The sequence below is a fragment of the Oncorhynchus tshawytscha genome, linkage group LG20 (assembly GCF_018296145.1).
Source record: "Oncorhynchus tshawytscha isolate Ot180627B linkage group LG20, Otsh_v2.0, whole genome shotgun sequence".
Taxonomy (NCBI): Eukaryota; Metazoa; Chordata; class Actinopteri; order Salmoniformes; family Salmonidae; genus Oncorhynchus; species Oncorhynchus tshawytscha.
Genome location: NC_056448.1, coordinates 6416490 through 6437521, shown reverse-complemented (window position 1 = coordinate 6437521; position 21032 = coordinate 6416490). Strand labels below are relative to the sequence as shown.

Below are 21032 nucleotides of genomic sequence, written 5' to 3'. Positions count from 1 at the left end.
TACAGAATTTGTTTTGCACGCATAGAAGCAGCTACAAACAACGCTACGGTGCAGGTCTTTCAATGTAGTTATTTCTTGTCACGCTTCAGCCTTGGAAACATATTTGTTTGTAAGTTTGATTCAAGCATTTAGCTAATGATGATAATCTTGTTATTGATAGAGTTGCTTACATATCAATGTTGGTTGCATTTACTCACAAATTGCAATGCCTTTCATGTATGTCGTTAGCTGTATTACTTTGCTCATGCGTCATGCAAACGAATTGTAAAATATACAATACTGTAGTTTTGTTACTGTTTCTAGTGTAATATGCTTTGTTATTCTACATAGATGGTTATACATTATTAGAGTAATGAAAGGAGCCAATTACCATATGGTTAACAATTAGCTATATGGTTTGGCATCATGCCAGATGCATGGTACCTTAGCGCGTGCTTTGTATTTATGCAACTTCAAATGTTTAATGTACAGCTACAGTATGTCGGTGTGAATTGAATACTAAAGTATATTCTTTTCTGTATTTTGCAGTTTCACAACATAAAAGTTTTCAATATATTCATTCAAGAAAAGTCACGCCTTAGTTGTTAGCTATCTGTCTAGTTTTGCATGGGAACGCAACTCAAGGGCAGAAGAAGAGGTGCACAAGTTTCATACACAGTTCGAGCAAGACATTCATCAGAATTTCTCTGACTACATTCCTCCATTGAGTCAAAAAAACGACCATGAGCTGTTGCTATCGATAAGGTGTCTGATTCATCATTTTCTCATCGAATAGAAGTAGAGGGATTTTTGTCAGAGGTTGCTTGTTGTGAGCGCTGAGGGAACTTTGTGCACTTGGCCAGATGATTCTGCCTCTTTGTTGCATTCTTCACATATGATTTTGCACAGTATTTGCAAATGTACACAACTTTTTTACAAATGTACACATCAGATAGTGCCCGTGGCATTTTCCTGTAAAGATTAGACAAAAGTTAGTAAAAAACAAATACAATTCCATGTGCAGATAAATAGTTAAGCAGTTAGATTAAACATCTCCTTTGTTAGATAAATGTTTTAAAATGTAACATGTATGGAAACAGGTGAATTAACACTCCTCAGTTAGCAGGCTCAAGCAAGCTAAAACCCACATGGTAGCAAAAATTAACTAGCAAAAACAAGGTAAGTTGCTATTAAACTTGTCTTATAAAAAACAATCAGTCAATCATAATCACTAGTTATAACTACACATGGTTGAGGATATTACTAGTTTATCTAGCGTGTCCTGCGTTGCATATAATCGATGCAACGCTGGGGGATGATTTAACAAAAGCACATTTGCGAAAAAAGCACGATCGTTGGCGACTATACCTAACCATAAACACCAATGCCTTTCTTAAAATCAATACACAGAAGTATATATTTTTAAACCTGCATATTTAGCTAAAAGAAATCCAGGTTAGCAGGCAATATTAACCAGGTGAAATTGTGTCATTTCTCTTGCGTTCATTGCACGCAGAGTCAGGGTATATTGTAACAGTTTGGGCAGCCTGGCTCATTGCAAACTAATTTGGCAGAATTTTACATAATTTTGACATTACATTGAAGATTGTGCAATGTAACAAGAATATTTAGACTTAGGGATGCCACCCGTTAGATAAAATACTGAACGGTTCCGTATTTCACTTAAATAATAAATGTTTTGTTTTCGAAATGATAGTTTCCAGATTTGACCATATTAATGACCAAAGGCTCGTATTTCTGTGTGTTATTATGTTATATTTAAGTCTATGATTTTGATAGAGCAGTCTGACTGAGCGATGGTAGGCAGCAGCAGACTCGTAAGCATTCATTCAAGCAGCACTTTCATGCGTTTTGCCAGCAGCTCTCCGCAAGCACAGCGCTGTTTGACTTCAAACCTATCAGCCTAATGGCCTGTGTAACCGATGTGAAATGGCTAGCTAGTTAGCTGGGTGTGCGCTAATAGCGTTTCAAACGTCACTTGCTCTGAAACTTGGAGCAGTTATTCCCCTTGCTCTGCAAGGGCCGCGGCTTTTGTGGAGCGATGGGTAACGCTGCTTTGAGTGTGGCTGTTGTTGATGTGTTCCTGGTTCGAGCCCAGGTAGGGGCGAGGAGAGGGACGGAAGCTATACTGTTACACTGTCAATACTATAGTGCCTATAAGAACATCCAATAGTCAAAGGTATATGAAATACAAATAGTATAGAGAGAAATAGTCATATAAATACTATATTAACTACAACCTAAAACCTCTTACCTTGGAATATTGAATTCTCATGTTAAAAGGAACCACCAGCTTTCATATGTTCTCATGTTCTGAGCAAGGAACTCAAATGTTAGTTTTTTTACATGGCACATATTGCACTTTTACTTCTCCAACACTTTGTTTTTGCATTATTTAAACCAAATTGAACATGTTTCATTATTTATTTGAGGCTAAATGGATTTTTATTGATGTATTATATTAAGTTAAAATAAATCCAGTATTGTTGTAATTGTCATTATTAGAAAGAAATAAATAAAAATCGACCGTTTTTAATCGGTATCGGCTTTTTTGGTCCTCCACTAATCGGTATCGGCGTTGAAAAATCATAATCGGTCGACCTCTAATTGACATACAGTACTAGACCAAATCATAAACTATGAAGAAAAAGATAATACATTTTAGTTTGTTCATGTATTTCTTTTATAGACACCTAAGCTACTCATAGTTTTCTCAGAGTGCTATCGAATTCATAAACATGAAACCATTTAAGCCTAATTGAATAATAAAGTAAATTAGAGAGTGGAATGTAAGGTTGGAGGCAATTTAGTTAAACCAGTTAAATGATAATAAAGGCAACACTGAGGCATTGTGACTTGTCCAAAATGGCAAATCTTCCATTGCTGGAGGATCTTGTTTTGCTTCCACTTCGGTGATCAAAAGTTCTATTTCTGCGTCCAAAAAGTTTTTTCTTTGTCTTTTGATTTCTCCATGTTGGCGGACAGAAATTAGAGACATTTCTTGCAGCTTTAAAGGGAAGGTTTGTGGCCATAAATTGTCATTTAGGGCATTTTTTGATGTAAATAAGACTTCACTAGCACAGTGTTTTAGAACGTGTCTGATATATCAAGGCAAAATACTTACAGGTGTGTGTAAATCAAGTGTACGAGCAATATATATATATATACTAACTTTTTTTTACTCGCGAAGATTCTAAATTTTCTTCCTATGAGTTCATTTAGAAGCTTTTCTATGCATCATTGATAATGAGGGCCCAGGTGACTACCTCATGAAGCTGGTTGAGAGAATGCCAAGTGTGCAAAGCTGTCATCAAGGCAAAGGGTGGCTGTTTGAAGAATCTCATATATTTTGATTTGTTTAACACTTTTTTTGGTTACGTATGTGTAATTTCATAGTTTTGATGTCTTCACTATTATTCTTCAGTGTAGAAAATAGTAAAAAAAATATTTAAAAAACTTGAATTAGTAGGTGTGTCCAAACTTTTGACTGGTACTGTGTGTGTGTGTGTGTGTGTGTGTGTGTGTGTGTGTGTGTGTGTGTGTGTGTGTGTGTGTGTGTGTGTGTGTGAGAGAGCGAGAGAATGGTTTGGTACAAATACGTGTACCGTTACACCCCTGAATAGATCATTGGCTCCATGTCATCTTCTGCTGATCAATTATGCATGGTTCTATGCTTTCGTTCTTTTAACTAGACCAGCCCAGAACAAAACAGGTCCTTGCTGAGTTTTTTTCCATGGCTTGGTCTTTGACCATGGCAGGGTAAAATAAGGGTTAAATAAAAATGAATACATTTGACAAAGAACCTGGCTGCTAATAGTAAAGAAAGAAAGGAGTGAGTTTCAGTATCCTAATTGATATGTGTAAGCTACTTTGGCTACTTTTAGTAGCTAAGTGGGAGAGAGAAGTATCTGCTCGTCCTAGTAGAGAAGGGAAGGAGTGAGGATTAGTATCCTGATTAGTATTGTACTGTAGTAGGTAGAAGTCGAGGAGAAAACCATGAGGGACATTGTGATGTCTGCTCTGGTTAGTATTGTTTAGTAGATAGGGACTAGTAGAAAGCCATGTGGGAGATGTGACGTTTGCTCGTCCTATTAAAAAGAGAAGTAAGGAGAAGCATCCTGAATAATAAGTGTATTATAGGTAGGAGATGTGAGAAGTCGGCTCATATTAGTATTGTATTAGCTAAGTAGGAGAACCATGAGGGAGATGTGTGGAGTCTGTTCCTGTTAGATTGAGGATTTGTTGTATAGTAAGTGTATAGTATGAATTTAAGTAGGTAGAGAAAACCATGAGGGAGATATGTGGAGTCTGCTATTATTAGGTTGAGATGGCGTTGATCTCATTCAGGTTGAGTGGTACTATATTCCAACTCGGGTCTTCCACCTGTTCTTGCCCAGGGACCCCCGCCAAGGCAAACTGGCAACCCAGGGACGTCCATCATATGTAAAAAAAAATATATATATATATAATAATAAATAAATAAAAATGTCACTTGTCTTATCAGGTGAAGGATAATCGCAAGGAGAAGTAAACTACAATTTAAAATAAATAGATTTGGTAGATACACTACATGACCAAAAGTATGTTGACATCTGCTCGTCCAGCGTCTCATTCCAATATCATGGGTTTTAATATGGAGTTGGTCCCACCTTTTGCCGCTATAACAGCCTCCACTTTTCTGAGAAGGCTTTCCTCTACATGTTGGAACATTTCTGCTGGAACTTGCTTCCATTCAGCCACAAGAGCATTACCGAGGTTGGGCACTGATGTTGGTTGATTAGGCCTGGCTCGCAGTTGGTGTTCCAATTCGTCCCAAAGGTGTTCAATAGGGTTGAGGTCAGGGTTCTGTGCAGGCCAGTCAAGTTCTTCCACACGGATCTCAACAAACCATTTCTGTATTGACTTCACTTTGTGCACAAGGGCATTGTCATGCTGAAACAGGAAAGGGCCTTCCCCAAACTGTTGCCACAAAGTTGGAAGCACAGAATCATCTAGAATGTCCTTGTATGCTGTACCGTTAAGATTTCCCTTCACTAGAACTAAGGGGCCTAGCCCGTACCATGAAAAATATCCCCAGACCATTATTCCTCCTCCACCAAACTTTACAGTGCCAGATGGTAAAGCGTGATCCATCACTCCAGAGAACGCGTTTCCACTTCTCCAGAGTCCAAGGATGGCGAGATTTACACCACTCCAGCTGACGCTTGGCATTGCGCATGGTGATCTTTGTGTGCAACTGCTCAGCTAATATCAGCTGTTTAGCTGGTTAAACAAAGGTATTTGTATTTATTATGAATCTGCCAAAGCAGCATCTACTCTTCCTGGGGTCCAGCAAAATTAAGGCAGTTTATACAATTTTAAAACATTACAATACATTCACAGATTTCACAGCACACTGTGTGCCCTCAGGCCCCTACTCCACCACTACCATATATCTACAACACACTGTGTGCCCTCAGGCCCCTACTCCACCACTACCATATATCTACAGTACTGTGTGCGTGCGTGCGTGCGTGCGTGCGTGCGTGCGCATGGCATTAGAAATGTGTTGGGAAAAATGTATGTCCAAGCCAAGAAAGCATGCCTCGTCTGTGTACCCCTTTAGCTCAGTTGGTAGACCACGGCAGTTGCAATGCCAGGATAATGGTTTCGATTCCCGGGACCACACATATGTAAAAAAAATAATAATAATGTATGCAAGTATGACTGAATGTCGCTTTGGATAAAAGCGCCTGGTGAATGGCCTAAGTTACTGGTACTCGGGTGCTTTTTCAAAGCCTATGTCAGATGCACCAGTGAGTGTAATTATCTCCAATAAGTGTAATTTGCTTGAGAGAAATACAGTTGACATTAGGAAGAAGATATTCTCATATTTTCTGCTGTAGGTATGTAATTACAAATATGTTCATTCTTTTGTTGCTCGCGATTTCCATAAAAACATTGAAATATATATATTTTTTCCCATTTTTGAAAAATATTTTCGGAGATCCACTCCAGTACCCTGGTCTAACTCTAACAAGTCTCTATGGGGATGGTGTGGAGTCATGTAGAGGACATGGCAGTGTGAGAGATCTGGTGTGATGGCGTGGAGTTAGGGAAGGCCGGCAGACACTGAAGCAGACACTGAAATGACCCCCTACCTCCCTGAGAGAGGGGACCAGGGAGGCCAAGCAGAGAGGCTGATGGGTAGACAAGACACACACACACCCCCCACAAACAGCCAGCTAGAGTGCAAGACGGGGTCACATGCGTCTTCTTACAACACTTCACTATGCCCATCCTTATCCACCCGAGGTTCAAACTACATTATTTCCAGCCCCACCTCCCTTAAGAGAGTACCACCCAGATAGCAGAGTGCTTTCTCCTCTCCTTCACCTTGACTCCCATCTCCTGTACTCTTCTGTCTCAGCATGCTTAGTGCCTCGTGGTGCACAGAGAACCATGTACACACACAACCACAAAGTGCAAATATACATAGCATAGTCAACATCCAGGTACCTGTATGCCTATTGTTACTATATTGCGTATTCAAAGTTTACTTTGATTCATAGTGTTTTGTCTATGCTGCTACATTTCAGCCCAATTAATTTTCAACACAATTATTTAGCATTTTATTTTATCTCCTGCTTAGATAGATAATTACTTTTCAGACAGCCATTAACTACACATCAAAGTGATGCTGTAACATATTCAAGGTCTATTATGAAAAGTAAGGTATAACATTTTTTATATATGGTCATGATGGGAGACAAAAATGCCAGGCTAAACCGTTCTTTTTTTGTTCCCTCAATTGTATTCTTTAATTCCCTCAATTTTATTATCCTCGGAATCAGCAAGATTGTCTATTCGTTGTCTTCTGCACCCCAAAGTCCTTCCCCAGAAATGTGTGTGTGGACGTGTTTAACTGTACTTGTGGGGACCAGAAGTCCCCACAATAGTATAGTAAATTAACAAAAATGTGACCAACTGGGGACATTGTGTTTGTCCCCCACTAGGTCAAATACAATTTCTAGGGGTTTATGGGTAGAATTACATGCTGACCAGAGTGTCGCAAAATAAATTTAGAAATCCATGTTATTCAATTATTGCACCCACACTGCTGGCGTGCTCCAACTAGCGTCTGGGATGCCACGGGTTAAAATAGAACTCCTTTCTATTTCTGACACATATCCCATTGAAAGTCCTCCCTCTCCTTTCTCCTCATTGGTTTATAGAAGCAGGTAGCCACTTAACATCTCCTTTTTGGTTATACCCACGTGGGTGATTGAAAGACAATGTTTTGCCGGTTGTCGTGGTAATACTATGAAAGTGTAGATGCCAATCACCATATAAGTTCAAAGATGAAAAAGCCTGGAAGGAGGAGATGACTAAAAACGATTTGGTTGGCCGTTTTATGTTTGGGTTAATTGTCGGAGTAGAAGACCTTGTGCATTTCAGGTAAAATAACAACTCAATGTTTAGGTCCCAGGACAAATTAGCTAGCAACAGCAAGCTAGCTAAATAGGACAAATTAGCTAGCAAGTGCAAACTAGCTAGCTAAATTGCCATACATGTTTAATGCTTTTCGACCTGTCCCCAAAGTAATGTAATTGGTTCAGAGTTTGTTTTGATATTTTAACCTGCGTGTCGTGATCGGGTTTGGTGTGGGGGGGGCACGATGGCGCACACGCGCAGTCGGTTTGGGTTCCATGTTAGGTTTGGGCGCTAGGGTTAGGGAAAATAGGATTGGATGTTAGCCAACAGTCAGGCTAGGATAGGTAGCTAGCTAGCTAGAGTATGCCCGGAATTCTTGCCTCGTGTACGGATGAGAACATTTCATTGCACTTGTTAACACCGAAGCCTCCTGGAAATTACAAATAATAAATTAGCATTCCTTTCCTTTCTGCCGCTGAGTCACATACACAATTGTAAACCAATCATAAACACATTCAGGTGCTTGGCCGGTGCCATGATTTACTGGATGTGAGCTATGGCCTTAATCTTGTTCCCAAACACTTTTGTGCTCAATAGCCTGGGGACGAGGCTAGCTATAGCCCTGTGCATGTGGAGTAAAATACTGGGTCATGGGGAAGAGTGCACAAAATGGACTGTCCATGTGGCATGAATCAGAGTTTGCACAAAGTGTATAGGCCTACTTCTATTTAACAAGAATGCATGACAAACAAAGCAAACTAGACGAAATGAGGAAGTAGTCTACATAAGAAGTCCTAGCAATGGAGAGCTGAGACCGTGGTCGACCATTCAGTGGCGCTTTGATTGATCTGCGCGGGAGATCCGAGGGAACAAATAAATACATTGAGAAAATTAATGAATACATTGAGGGAGGGAAGTTGGGAACAAATAACAAACTAAGGGAACAGATAAGCCTGGCTGTTTTTTTTTTCTCTCCACCATGACATCCATGGGGCACCATAGATATAGCCAGACTATTATTTTTTTTAGAAGATATAAACTTTTGTTCAGGAAAATGTCTGTAAAACCTGACTTGGTTGATCTCCTATTATGAGTCTTAAAAGCGTTACTTACATACATGTCTGAGCTCAGACAGAGGCTTTTGTGGGAAAGTTGAAACCAGCACGGCAGCACCTGCACTTCTCTTTTCTAGCGTTCTGAATGGCTAGCATTTCATTTTCTAAAATGTTTTACATTTGGACACACAGGAAGTCTTCTTTTTCGTCACATTGTGAATCCCTCTATTCAACCCTCCCATACTCATTATGCATGCACATTGCACAATATTGTCCATTAATCCAACACTGCTCTCACCTCAACTCGCTGCTTTCTGTCTTTATTAAATCCTTATAGCTCGGGTGAGGCTTCTAGGCATCTGCCCCCAAGATGTTTCAGTGTTGGGGAGGGGTGGGGGTCGGGGATAGGGCCGAGGTTAACACTCATAAAGTCATAGAATGCCACGGTCGGAACCTGGGGCCCTCGACTCGGAACATCTTTATTTTGAGCCTGTCAGGCCGATTCCCAGCCTCTCCTCCATTGGTCTGGCCATGGCTACGTTTACACTCGAGGCTCGCACTGGCTTCAGGGAAAATGTTGATATTATTCCGGGTGGTGGGGGGTCTGTTTTTATGAGCAGGGAGGGCTGCATGCAAGAGGCTACCGAGGTTAAGTTTTGTTGGCTGTGAGCTGGAAGGGGGCAGGGGGTGGTTGCATTTAAAATGGGAAATTATGTGAGGTTCCCTCCTCACTATGTAAAGCGCTATAAGCGTCTGGACAAAACGTTGCGTGAATTCAGTCAATTATTATGATCCTTACAGGGGGTTTTCTGGATAAAAAAGAGGCTTAGGTGGTGAGAGTGGCAGGGGGCGTGGTAGGGGATGCGGTCGACGCTGTTGGAGCGGCTGAAATGTCTTGATGAAAGCTGATATTTTATTTCTCTTCAGTTTAAAGAACATTTACTGCAATTCTACACATTTTGCCATGCAGCTGAGAGAAAAATGTTGCAGTTTAAAGCTAATTTCCTGCAATTCCATGCATTTTGCCATGGCTAATGCTGTGTTCTTTTGCGCAAACACAATAACAATCTATACTGCTATATACAGGTTTCCATCCAACCTTTTTTATGCAAGTAAAGTACATGTCTGATAAAAAAAATGTCATGACAGGCCTGATGAAAACATGCGAGAAATGGCTGTTGAAACACCTTTTATGCGCAGATATTGATGTAATAACCATTATATCACGCGATGATATGTCGTGTAGTCCACCTACTACGACTCGGGAAAGCATGCCGTTTGTTAGGCTACAGATTAAATAAAATAGGATGAACTTTACAAGGTGGTGAAAGTGCATGGTGATGAGCTTGATGCGCCTTTCCAAAAAATATTGAGGGTCTTATTCTGGTGACATGATGATCGATAATATAATGTCATCTTGTAGGCTATACCCGCACTGTATCTGTGAGCTGTTGGCTAGAGCGAACGTGCCAAGATCAAAGTGGGCACATTCGCTACAGCCTATAACACTTTATTTTTTTGACAAAACCATCAGTAGAGATAAATGCCATGGAAGCCCATTTTCATTTAACTGCAAAAGTCATTTTTATGTGCACTACGTCATCACGCACAGCCTTTTATCCCCAACAAGTAAATTTGATGAAAACACATCTGGTGGGAAAATGCACATCTATTTATATGGATTTCAGAATATTTGCATGAAAATCTCACCAATTGGATGGAAACCTAGCACTCTCTAGGTTTTATTTTAGTGATTTCTCAAATATTATATTATTTAAAACTATATAGGTCCATTATCTTTTCGACATACTTTATATCCTTTAAGTCAACACTGAAAGCCTTTTTCCATCCCGCAAACGTATAATAATAAAAAATGACAAATGGATTTAAGCGACCAGAAAAAGCGCTTAGGGGGCCCGCCCATGGATTTCAATGGCAGGAAAATCCCTGCATTATTAAGTTGGGGGTAAAGTGAGGTCTGTGTGTGTGCGTGTCTGCTGCAATTTGTGTGTTTGTTTCTCTTCTCTTCTGTCTGAGGCAGCCAGGCGTGATGCTCAGGGAACTTGTCCCAGGGAACTTGTCCCAGGGAACTTGTCCCGGTGAACATGTCAGAAAACATCTGACAGCAGATCAGTGTGACAGACAGTCATTGCTTTAGGCTCTTCTTCTAGACTAGGACCCACCACATCCCCAACTAGACGTTGAATCAATTTACTGCTCTATATCTGAGTTGTAATGAGATGTGGAAATTTGGTGATTGTCTGTTATTGCTTTGACATATTGCAAAACAAGGTGAGTGACTCTGTCATTGTGTGTGTTAAGCTATAGGACATCTATTTGTGGAAACCTCTGTATGTTTGGACTGTGGTGGTGTTTCGGTTTTGTTGCTTGCATGTCTATATAGTTTGATATAAACATGGTGGGGAGGGAGGAATCATTCTGTGCTGCTGGTTCCAGGTTCAGGAAGCTAGCTACGGTTGCACACAGGGCACCATGACTCTCCTGTTCCCTGTGACCCTCTCTCGTATCTACGGTCACATATCAGTTTAATAACCACCACACACACACAATACAATCACACACACAGCCCTCCAACCCTAGGCTAATGTACTGTAGCGCAGGGTGATAGTACTGCATGCGCCCTAGCCCCATAACGCTATAAATAGACCAGTGAAATATAACATGGGAAAGGAACATAGAGCAAAGCACTGAACACCTATAGTCTTCTAATTAAAAGCTGTGGAGCCAGTGAGCCAGCCGTGTAGGATCCAGCTCTTCTAGAGAATGTAATGTAGGTCACAGGGGTTTGGCAGGCAGTGGCACTGCAGTACTGGGAAACACTGGCTGGCTGACTGACTCGGTGGCTATAAATCACTGCAGCACTGGAAACAGTCTGGCTCGCTGACCGCCTGCCTGGCTGTCTGTCCGGCTATATGTCACTGCAGCACATGGAACTGGCTGGATCTGGCTCTCTGGCTAGCCTTATAATGGAAACCGGCTACTGACTGGCCTGCTCTGGCTGGCTGGCTGACTGACTGGCTATATAGCATTGCTGTAGCTGGCCCTGTTTGGCTGGCTGGCTGACTGACTGGCTATATAGCATTGCTGTAGCTGGCCCTGTTTGACTGGCTATATAGCATTGCTGTGGCTGGCTGACTGACTGACTATATAGCATTGCTGTAGCTGGCCCTGTTTGGCTGGCTGGCTAACTTATTACAAATCACTGCAGTGCTGGAAACACAAAATACAGCCTGGCTGACTGAATGGCTGTTGCTGGCTGGTTGGTCACATATCTCTGCTCTGCGTGGCCTGGGTCTATGCCTGCCTGGCTGGCCAATCTTTAAAGAGAGAGAATTGATGAATGGTGGCGCTATTGGATTTTATGAGTGTTGGCCTGCTTCATGTTTTCCATGCCTCTGTAGAGTGGGTGTGGTGTTAAATTTGAACACAAGCAGTGGAAAAATCTGCTGGAAATATCTTGGACAGTGTTGTTTAGGATGTGATGAGGCTTTTGTTGAAGGGTTAGAATGTTGGTTGAGGACAGTTCCATATGAATTGCTTGCTTTAGGTTCTTGTGTCTCTATGATGGTTTGATAGGAAAGGGGATACCTATTCAGTTGCACAACTGAATGCATTCAAGCTAAATGTGTCTAAATCAGAGAGATATGGGGGGGCTGCCTTGATCGACGTCCACGTCGTTGGCGCCAGGGGGAGCAGTTGTTCTTGGGAGTTAACTAAGGGCAGAACGGCATATTTTTTTCTGCCACCTTGAACCAGCGACCTTTTGGTTACCGGCCCAACGCTTTTAACCGCTAGGCTACCTGCCCCTTATAGTTGAAAGGAAGGCATGTTCAAAAAGTCACTTTTTTTAACTGAACATCTCATTGTAATCTGATTTTAGTCGAGGGTTGTTACCTGAAAGGATATTAGTTGTTATACCCCCCTCCCCCCCCAGACACAGACACGGCCTGCAAGCTCCTGTTGATCGGAAGCTAAGGGCGACAGCAGAACAAATGTGCTTAATCCTGTTGCATCAGTCAGCTCCTTGTGAAGCAGAGACCCACACCACATGGGGAAGCACCTATTATTTATAAGAACTCCCAGGCCTTATAGTAGCAGGCGGCCATAGCTGTTAGCTGTTGACAGATCTATGGTGTTTTAGTATTTGACTGAAAGAAGACAGCTCATCTACCAGAGCCTATGTCTGTGCCAGGGGAGACAGTGTGTTAGAAGGTAGAGACATAGTGGGACTGTGTTACAATAGATGATCAATGGAGAGCAGGCAGACCGAGAGGGAGTGACTGAGTCGCAGCTGAACAGATGGACATGGAGTCGGCCGTGGCCCTGTGACAGCGAGGTCGCTGGCTTGGTTCAGGCTGGCCAGGCAAAGTAGCCTGGGCGTCACACTTTGCCACTTGGTTAACAGAACCCTTACCCGCCTGCTCCTCTCGTTACAGGAGACAGCAGCAGAGACCACCGGGGGGAGGAGGAGGAGACAGGAAGACCCAGCAGCAGCAGCAGTCGCCACAACAACAACAAACAGTCAATCAACATCCTCGTGACCAGCAGCAGCACAGAGGACAGTGTGGGGGTAGCCATGGGCAGCAGTTCCAGGGCCACGGCGGCCAGCGCCAGGGGCCCCTCCACCATGGCTACAGCCAGAACCGCCGCTGGCACCACAACCAGCAGGGGCAGGGAGGAGAACAGGGACCGCAGGGTGGCCCGGTAGTGGACAGAGACAGGGGGGCAACCCCAACGGGAGACAGAGACAAGGGGGCACCACCCAGAAAAAACGAAGAGACTGATGATGTAAAGGCAGAGGAGGCCAGCGCTAGGCTGGAGCCAGAGAGCTCAAGGGGCCCCAATGACGGGCCTCCCAGCCAGCCTGGGGGCCAGGGTGGCCCTAAAGTCCGTCTTCTGCCGTCGTCCAAAGAGAGGCTGAGGAGGAGGCTAAAAGACGAGGTAAACAAAAGCTTTTTACTGTCTTGTCTGTCAATCACCATCGCATGCCATGGCCACACCCTCCCCTTTCTACACACACATGCACATTACACCACATGCGCCTTGCGTACACACACATAAACCCACAGTAACTAATGCACCTTTTTAGATGCATACAAAGTCATTCACACACACAGGTTTCTCAGTAAGGGTTCAGTCTGGCTTAACAGTGGTGGCTTGTTTGTAGATTTTGCTGTCGTGGGTAAACTTCTCTCTTCTCTTGGGAGGAGGATAAGTAGCTGGAGCAACAGCCTTTTGATGTTTTCTGCTGTGTGCTAGGCTTTTGTATTGCTGGTCTCAGCCCCAGCGTCCCCACAACCAGCCCAGCCTTAGCCCGGGACTACTTCCCCCTCCCTCCATCTAAGTATGCGTCCTAAATGGCACCCTTTTCCCTATATAGTTCCCTACTTTTGACGAGTGTCCATAGGGCTCTGGTCAAAAGTAGTTCACTATGTAAGGAATAGGGCGCCATTTGGGACATAAGCTAACTAATTTCTAACGCTGTGTGTTTGTTTAGTTTGCAAGTATCTAAGACATCGAGGCTCCTAACCCACTTACAGCCTCCGACAACAAGACTGAGATTAACTGACAGCTTCAAACATGCCGATCTGGAGGGAAAACACAGGCTGTGTCTCAGATGGCATCCTATTCCCTATATAGTGTGTTATATTTGACCACAGCCCATAGGGGGTATAGTCAAAAGTAATGCACTATATAGGTGAATAAGGTGCTATTTGGGACGCAGACACAGAGGAATTTTGCTAAATGGGAGGAAACATGGGATATTATCCTCAGCCAGGTCTGTCTGCATTTGAGTCCAGGGTTGTATTCATTAAGGCATACCGTAGCAAAACAGTTTGAAATGGAAAACTAAAACTGCACTTCTAATTTAATAAATCTACTTCGTACCTCTTTCAGTCAACTTTCTTCCGTTCGCTGCCTAGTGAATAAGACCAAGTTCTCCTCATTAAGGCTAGTCTATTGGACAAAACCTGGTACTTTCACACTAATTTATGGTGAATTATGCAAGCGACCTAAATGGCAAATTTCTCTGAACGAGGGGGGTTGGGGAATGTCACCAGATTCACAGGGAATACATTACCTACAAAGTATTCATACCCCTTGACTTATTCCACATTTTGTAGTATTACAATTCAAAATGGATTGAATTTTTTAAAAATCTCGCCCACCTACGCACAATACCCCATAATGGCAAAGTGAAAACATGTTTTTAGAATTTTTTGCTAATTTATTGAAAATGAAATAAGTATTCAAACCCCTGAGTCGATACATGTTAGAATCATCTTTGTCAGTGATTACAGCTGTGAGTCTTTCTGGGTAAGTCTCTAAGAGCTTTTCGCACCTGGACAATATTTGCACAAAATTCTTCAAGCTCTCTCAAGTTGGTGGTTAATCATTTAGACACCCATTTTCAATTCTTGCCATAGTTTTTCAAGCTATTTAAGTCAACTGTGACTAGGCCACTCAGGAACATTCAATGTCGTCTTGGTAAGCAACTCCAATGTGTATTTGTGTGTTTTTTTACATTATTGTCCTGCTGAAAGGTGAATTTGTCTCGCAGTGTTTGGTGGAAAGCAGACTGAACTAGGGTTTCCTCAAAGATTTAGCCTGTGCTTAGCTCTATTGGGGTGGCAGGTAGCCCAGTGGTTAAAGCGTTGGGCCAGTAACCGAAAGGTTGCTGGATCGAATCCCTGAACTGACAAGGTAAAAATCTGTTGTTCTGCCCCTGAGCAAGGCACTGTTCCCCAGGTGCCGTGGATGTCGATTAAGGCAGCCCCCCGCACCTCTCTGATTCAGAGGGGTTGGGTTAAATGCGGAAGACACATTTCAGTTGAAGGCATTCAGTTGTACATCTTTCCCTAATTCCATTTATTTTTATCCTAAAAAACGACCTAGTCCTTGCCGATAACATGATGCAGCCACCACTTGAAAATATGAAGAGGGATGTTGTTGGATTTGCCCCAAACATAACACACAAAGTTAATTTCTTTGCCAAATTCTCTGCAGTTTTACTTTAAAGCCATATTGCAAGCAGAATGCATGTTTTGGAATATTTTTTTTCTGTACAGGCTTCCTTTTCACTCTGTCATTTAAGTTAGTATTGTGGAGTAACTACAATGTTGTTGATCCATCCTCAGTTTTCTCCTATCACAGCCATTAAACTCTGTTTTAAATTCACCATTGGCCTCATGATGAAATCCTAGAGCGGTTTCCTTCCTCTCCAGCAACTGAGTATGGAAGGACGTCTTTGTAGTGACTGGGTGTATTGATACATCATCCAAAGTGCAATTATAATTTCATCACGCTCAAAGGGCTATTCAATGTCTGCTTTTTTTTATTCGACCCATTTACCAATGGGTGCCCTTCTTTGCAAGGCATTTGAAAACCCCCCTCTTTTTTTTATGAATATGTGTTTGAAATTCTAGACCTTACAGATAATTGTATGTGTGCAGTACAAAAATGAGGTAGTCATTCAAAAATCATGTTAAACACTATTCTTGCACACAGTGAATCCAAGCAGCGTATTATGTGACTTATTAACCAGATGTTTACTCATGAACGTATTTAGGCTTGCCATTACAAAACGGTTGAATACTTGACTCAAAAGACATTTCAGCTTCTGATTTTTAACTCATTTGTAAACATTCCAAAAACATCATTCCACTTTGACATCATGGAGTATCTTGTGTAGGCCAGTGACACACAATCTCAATTGAATCCATTTTAAATTCAGGCTCTAACACAACAAAATGTAGAAAAAGCGGTGCGTGCATAGTCACTGGAAGTCACTGGAGGATGGAGAACCAATACTCCGAGCTGCAGCTCCATACTACTTGTCAGACATCGAGAACTGATACTGGTTGTTGGGGTGGGAATGGCGTGGGGTGTGGGGCGGTCCGTGGGTGGCTTTTGACCATTTTATTGGATTCCTCATGTCTTACTAAATAGTAGGAAGAAGTTTGGTCCAAATCGAATGTTGAGTACTATATTTATTGAATATGTGAATCCTATAAATTAAAAGGGCCAATTTGGGTGCAATTTCTCAAGCGATCTAATAAAATTTCAGCAAAATAATGTTGCAGGAAAGCTCATCTTATCTGTTTCTAACTATAAAAACTATTCAGAAGCCAGTCTAAACAACTTCCATACAGACATGGCTTACTGAAATGACATGGAACAATTCCCCTGTGTAAGTTGTTTGGTTAAACCTCTATTTGCTAGAGAAAGCTAGCATGTTGTCAGCTTGAATACTGTTAGTGCAGACACAGAGATACAGTATCAAGACCACACGCTTTCTATAGTACAGTAGTCGTTAACACTTTGTTGTTTAAAGTCCACGGATATGCAGTTGACAATGACATGTTGATAATCCACCTATTAACGCTCAACAGACTATCTAAATAAAGTGTTACCTACTACATACACAAGTTGTTTTTTAACCGCCGCCCTTCATCGGGTGTCTTCCAGGAGGAGGCGATCGTGTCCCCAGTGGGCCCCCAGCGGAGCCGCATGGACCGCTTGCTGGAGATCCTGAACAGCATGAGGAGCAACAGTGCTGGGGTGGACGGCCAGCTCAGCTCCTTCATGGAGGAGGCCCAGACCTCGACCCAGTCAGAGGAGAGCCTGGCCCAGATCGTCTCTACTATCTATGGCAAGGCCCTCAGCGACAGAAGCTTCGCCGCTTCCGCTGCCAGACTCTGTGACAAGATGGCCCTGTTCATGGTGGAGGGGACCAAGTTTAGATCATTACTACTCAATATGTTACAGGTGAGATGGATGGAGGGAGGGAGTGGGGTTATGTGGGTACGTGCATGTCTTTCTGTCCACCCATCCATCTGTCTTTCAGCGTGTGTGTGTGGTGTCTGTCAGGCAATGAGTGTGTGTGAGTGAGTAGTGCATCTCAGTGGGTGTGGATGGTCCTAATTGGTGTCATTGGCCCCGTGGGCTGTGTGTGACGTGGGGAAAATGTCAGTGGGCACAGAGCTAATGAACAGCATGGGAGGCCATAGCCTGAGGGGGGGACTTCTGCCTAGCCTCACCCAAGATAAGGTTTCTCCCCACCCACGTCTGCCCTGCCCGCACTACGGCTCAGTGCCTCCCTGGGTGTCACGACTTCCCTCCCTCCTTTGGGAGCCAGACAGACGCTCCATTGCAGACACAGTCTGGGCGCTAACTCTCTCTCTCCCCTCTGCTCTCTTTCCTTTTCTCTCTCCACCCCAGCTCTCTGTGGCTGACATGCCAGGCGAAATGTTAACCCACCTGCTGCGTCACCATACTCCCCTCCTCCTCTTCCCCTTCTCTGTTTGTCTGCCTTCATTTGCGGTAAATAGAGAATAGACGCATTTCTAATGTTATAAACAGCAGAATGTGGCCTGTTTAAAAAGATTGTTACTAGTGGATGTGATGCCAAATCTCCACTCTTTCAACCTGAGAATAATTTGTTGATTAATCCACAGAATTATTATACAGCTGGCTGGCTAGTCCCTGTTTTCTGTTACCTTTCTTTAATTAAACAGGCCTGTTTACTAAAGCATCATCCGGACTCTTGTCACGTGGTGTTTAGCGTAATGCATTAATTCAACATTTCTATGACTATTTCTCATTAGTAAAGAATAAAGGACTATCAAACAAAAACGGTAGGTTTGTTAAAGATAAATTAATGAGGATAAATGCAACTTGCTTTATTAGTCTCCCATTTATTTATATAATAATAAAAAAATACCATTAATGTACAAATTATGTTTGGGGAAAAATGCATAAATGATTAACTCTTTATCGAAAGTTTTGTTGGTAGTGAGTTGATATTCCTGTTAAACTCTCATCTGAACATTGCCTTCTTCCCCCCCTCTACCCTATTTGCCCTCTCTCTCCACCTTTCTGGTGTGTGTGTGTGTGTGTGTGTGTGTGTGTGTGTGTGTGTGTGTGTGTGTGTGTGTAGCTGGCTATGGTTTGGGTTGTCTGCTGGGTGCTAAGTGCTGTAGCTGTCTTTTAGCAAATGAGTGCTAGGCTTGTTTCTCGCCCTGGTGTCACATTGTAACCCATCCCCCTTCCTCCCCTATGGCACAGTCACAGAGAACTTCCTGTCCTGTCTGGCATGGCTCGCCCACCACCGAGTGTGTGCCTGCGCGCATATATAACTATCTGTGCATGTGTGTTTGCTGTACAAAGAGCATACAGAGCTACACAGACTTCACCAACTCAGATTCTCTGTCATCTACTTTTATTTCTACCATCTTATGTTATGTGCACAATGAGCATTAACCTTGATTAACCATAGTTATTTTTATTGCGCTCAAACAGGTTGTTTCATTCTCTTAAATTGAATTCAATGTTCCCAGCAACTTTCCCAGCATGTTTTTATGCCCAACTTTCTCATTATGAAGTTGATGTAAAGTATAGGCATTAGCCAAGGTAGGTTAGTATGGTTAGTATTTTTATTTGAGGGTTTTTCCCACTACGAAATAAACATTAAATCGATATATAGAGCTTTACCACTTTAGTGGTTTCAAATACTGCTTCTTTTAAGTATCTTATTCCCTCTTACGTTGGACTACTTCACCAGGAGCTCACAGTCATAACTAGGGTTTCACATTTTGGGGAATATTCAGAGGTGGAAACTTTCCGTGGGAACATATGGGAACTAACGGAAAGATATGCAAATTAATACTATTTAAATGTAGATGTTTTTTGCATTGGATATATTTACCATATGATATGGAGACAGAAACATAAACCTTTTACCTTATAAATAGACATAATTGCAAATTATTAAATCCTTCCAATATATATATATATATATATATATATTTTTTTTAAAGCAATTTAGTCACGAATTTAACTTTAATTAAATGAGTTGATTCTTCTCATAGGAGGTTTCACTGAACAACAAAAGAAAGGGAATATTGAATGATCCCCAATGATCTATCGCATCTCCCAAAAACCTTTTCAGCATACATCTGTGAAATCATAGTCTAGAAACCAAAGCTTTGGTTGTCTTCCTCTCAGGCTTCCATGTCTTCTCCCTGGACCTCCTCAATGTCCACCTCTTGAACATCAGACTGAGGTCTCATCTTCACTGTCACTTTCCAACCTTGTTGAGGATGGCTCGTTGTCAGGCTCAAAAAGCCTCAAATTTGACCGGATAGCCACCAATTTTTCAACCCTTGTATTGGTCAGCCTGTTGCGTGCTTTTCCCAAACAAGGACCAGTTGCACTCTGAGGAGGCTGATGTTGGTGGGATTTGGAGGATGATGTAGGCAACAGGGGAAAGAGCCTCAGATCCACAAAGTCCCTTACACCAGGTGGCTGATGAGATGTTGGCATGACTGCCATATTACATCTCCATCCCAAAGCCCTTGCTTGGAAGTGTACTTGGCCAGACTGCCAAGAACATTTTCCTCATCCAGGCCAAGGTGGCGAGACATGGTAGTGATGACACCATAGGCCTTGTTGATCCCTGCACTAGACAGGATGCTCTTGCCAGCATACTTGGGGTCCAACATGTACGCTGCAGTGTGTAGGGGCTTCAGGCAGAAGTCTTCACTCTTTTTGGTGTATTTCAGAACTGCGGTTTCCTCTGCTTGGAGCAACAGTGAAGTGGGCAGGGCAGTACGGATTTCTTCTCTTACATCTGCAAGCAGAGTCTGAACATCAGACAGAATGGCATTTTGTCTCCCTCAATCCCTGCATTGGCTACTGCTATAGGTTTCAGGCTGCTTGCCACTCTCTCCCAAAATACATAATTCAGGAGGATCCTCTTGAATGGGCTGTCAATATTGGCAGACTGTGATATGGCTATTTCTTGGAGAGACTCCTTCCCCTCCAGGAGACTGTCAAACATGATGACAACACCACCCCAATGGGTGTTGCGGTGCAGCTTCAATGTAGTGCTCTTATTCTTCTCAATTTGCTTGGTGAGGTAGATTGCTGTTATAACTTGATGACCCTTCACATACTTAACCATTTATACCAAGCAGCTTTCATGTTCGCAGCATTGTCTGTCACCAGTGCAAATACCTTCTGTGGTCCAAGGTCATTGATGACTGCCTTCAGCTCATCTGCAATGTAGAGACTGGTGTGTTTGTTGTCCCTTGTGTCTGTGCTCTTGTGGAATACTGGTTGAGGGGTGGAGATAATGTAATTAATTATTCCTTGCCCACAAACATTCGACCACCCATCAAAGATGATTGCAATACGGTCTTCTTTCTCTATGATTTGCATGACCTTGAACTCTGACACTTGAACTCTGTTGAACTCTGCACCCAGCACATTAGTAGATAAAGCATGTCTGGTTGGAGGGGTGTATGCTGGGCGAGGAACGTCCAGAAATCGCATCCAATACACATTGCCTGTGAGCATCAGAGGTGAACCAGTTGCATGCACAGCTCGAGCAAGACATTCATCAGCATTTATCTGACTACGTTCCTCCATTGAGTCACAAAAACGTCTGATTCCAGGAGGACCATGAGCTGTTGCTATCGATAAGGTGTCTGAATCATCATCTTCACCTACAATAGAAGTAAAGGGACATTTTTCAGAGGT

The 21032-nt window shown here is 42.6% G+C and overlaps 1 protein-coding gene across 6 annotated transcripts in view; it reads left to right on the top strand.

Annotated features, from left to right (window-relative positions):
• The window catches only part of LOC112219615 (CBP80/20-dependent translation initiation factor), a 138228-nt gene that overhangs the window by 76548 nt on the left and 40648 nt on the right, over positions 1 to 21032 (top strand). For 5 of the 6 annotated variants that reach the window (XM_024381013.2, XM_042302109.1, XM_024381012.2 and 2 more), the window contains 2 exons: positions 12926 to 13430; positions 16959 to 17258. In XM_024381013.2, coding sequence (XP_024236781.1) covers positions 12926 to 13430; positions 16959 to 17258 — 805 coding nt within the window. Of the gene's footprint in view, positions 1 to 12925; positions 13431 to 16958; positions 17259 to 17711; positions 18977 to 21032 lie in introns of those variants that run through there. The other variant, XM_024381015.2, reaches the window with a different exon arrangement.